The 1043-nt window shown below is 38.4% G+C and overlaps 1 protein-coding gene across 1 annotated transcript; it reads left to right on the top strand.

Moving 5' to 3' along the window:
• Positions 1-360: 360 nt before the first annotated feature.
• On the top strand, positions 361-942 carry LOC110440775 (ectopic P granules protein 5 homolog; the record flags this gene model as incomplete). Its single annotated transcript, XM_021483914.1, has 2 exons — positions 361-703; positions 865-942. Coding segments are annotated over 2 exons (421 nt in total), but the record flags the coding sequence as incomplete, so codon positions are not given.
• Positions 943-1043: the final 101 nt, after the last annotated feature.

Below are 1043 nucleotides of genomic sequence, written 5' to 3'. Positions count from 1 at the left end.
ATTTGAACTCTTCCAATGCAAAGGTTGGAATAGTTCATTATGAAAATTCAGGGCTGAATGAGTTAAACCATGTTGTTGATGCAGATTATGAATCCTTGAAAACTGTGTTAACTTTAGTGGCTCTGTTATGCATGGAAATAGGTATTCTGGATTATTTTCATGAGAAAAGATGAATGATCATTTGCATGAGAAAAGATGAGAAAGCTTTTCTGTACAGTAAATTTTAACAGTATATCTATCCATTCACAAAAAAAAAATGTTTGAGTTTATCCTCCTTTTTATCACCAGAATTTCGTTCTACAGAAAGAATCTTTGATTGTTGCAACAGGATTTTGACTGGAATACGTTTTGTATGTACAGGAATTGCTGCTATTTGTTGGATAACCTGGTGAAGGTCGCCTTCACTCACAAGGTCGGCATGGAGCTGATACAGCCGGCGTTCCAGGAGACTTTCCAGAGCCACTACAAGGAGAGTGCCCAGCAGGGGGCCATGTCCACTCTGGTCAACTGGATGTCATCGGGGAGCAATTGTACAATGATCCCGTCCCTCATAGAGCGTATGGCCACTCCTGAGGCTTTTGGTTGGCTTGCCTTCCTCATACTAGACATAGAGCATCGCGCTGAAGCTGAAACCAAAATGTGGACCACACTCAAGGAGGAAATACACATAGATCCCAAGCTGACACCAGAACAGGCTCTCAAGGTATAATTTGTACTATAAGTAGCTCTAGAATATTCTCGATTGTGACAAAACATTTGTGGAACTCTCTGGAAATCAAAGGAAAATGATTTTTTTTGTGACATAAGTGTATTGTTAGTAAAGGGGAGAGAATCATTTTATTTATGCAATTTATTTTTATTTAGTTTAGCTCAGATACATTTTTCATGCCCTGCCAACATGGTGGAAACATGTTTGGGACACAAAAGTGCACAGGAACAAAGGTTTGATGCATTATGGGTAATCATGCATTATTACTGCTCTTGTTTCAAGGTGTAATAAAAACTTGAGGTTTTTGAAGTAAAACCAATTTTCATGATGTAAT

This window comes from Mizuhopecten yessoensis, unplaced genomic scaffold, assembly GCF_002113885.1.
Source record: "Mizuhopecten yessoensis strain PY_sf001 unplaced genomic scaffold, ASM211388v2 scaffold707877, whole genome shotgun sequence".
Classification (NCBI taxonomy): Eukaryota; Metazoa; Mollusca; class Bivalvia; order Pectinida; family Pectinidae; genus Mizuhopecten; species Mizuhopecten yessoensis.
Note: the sequence above shows the minus strand (reverse complement) of the source record. Positions and strands in the feature narration are given on the sequence as shown.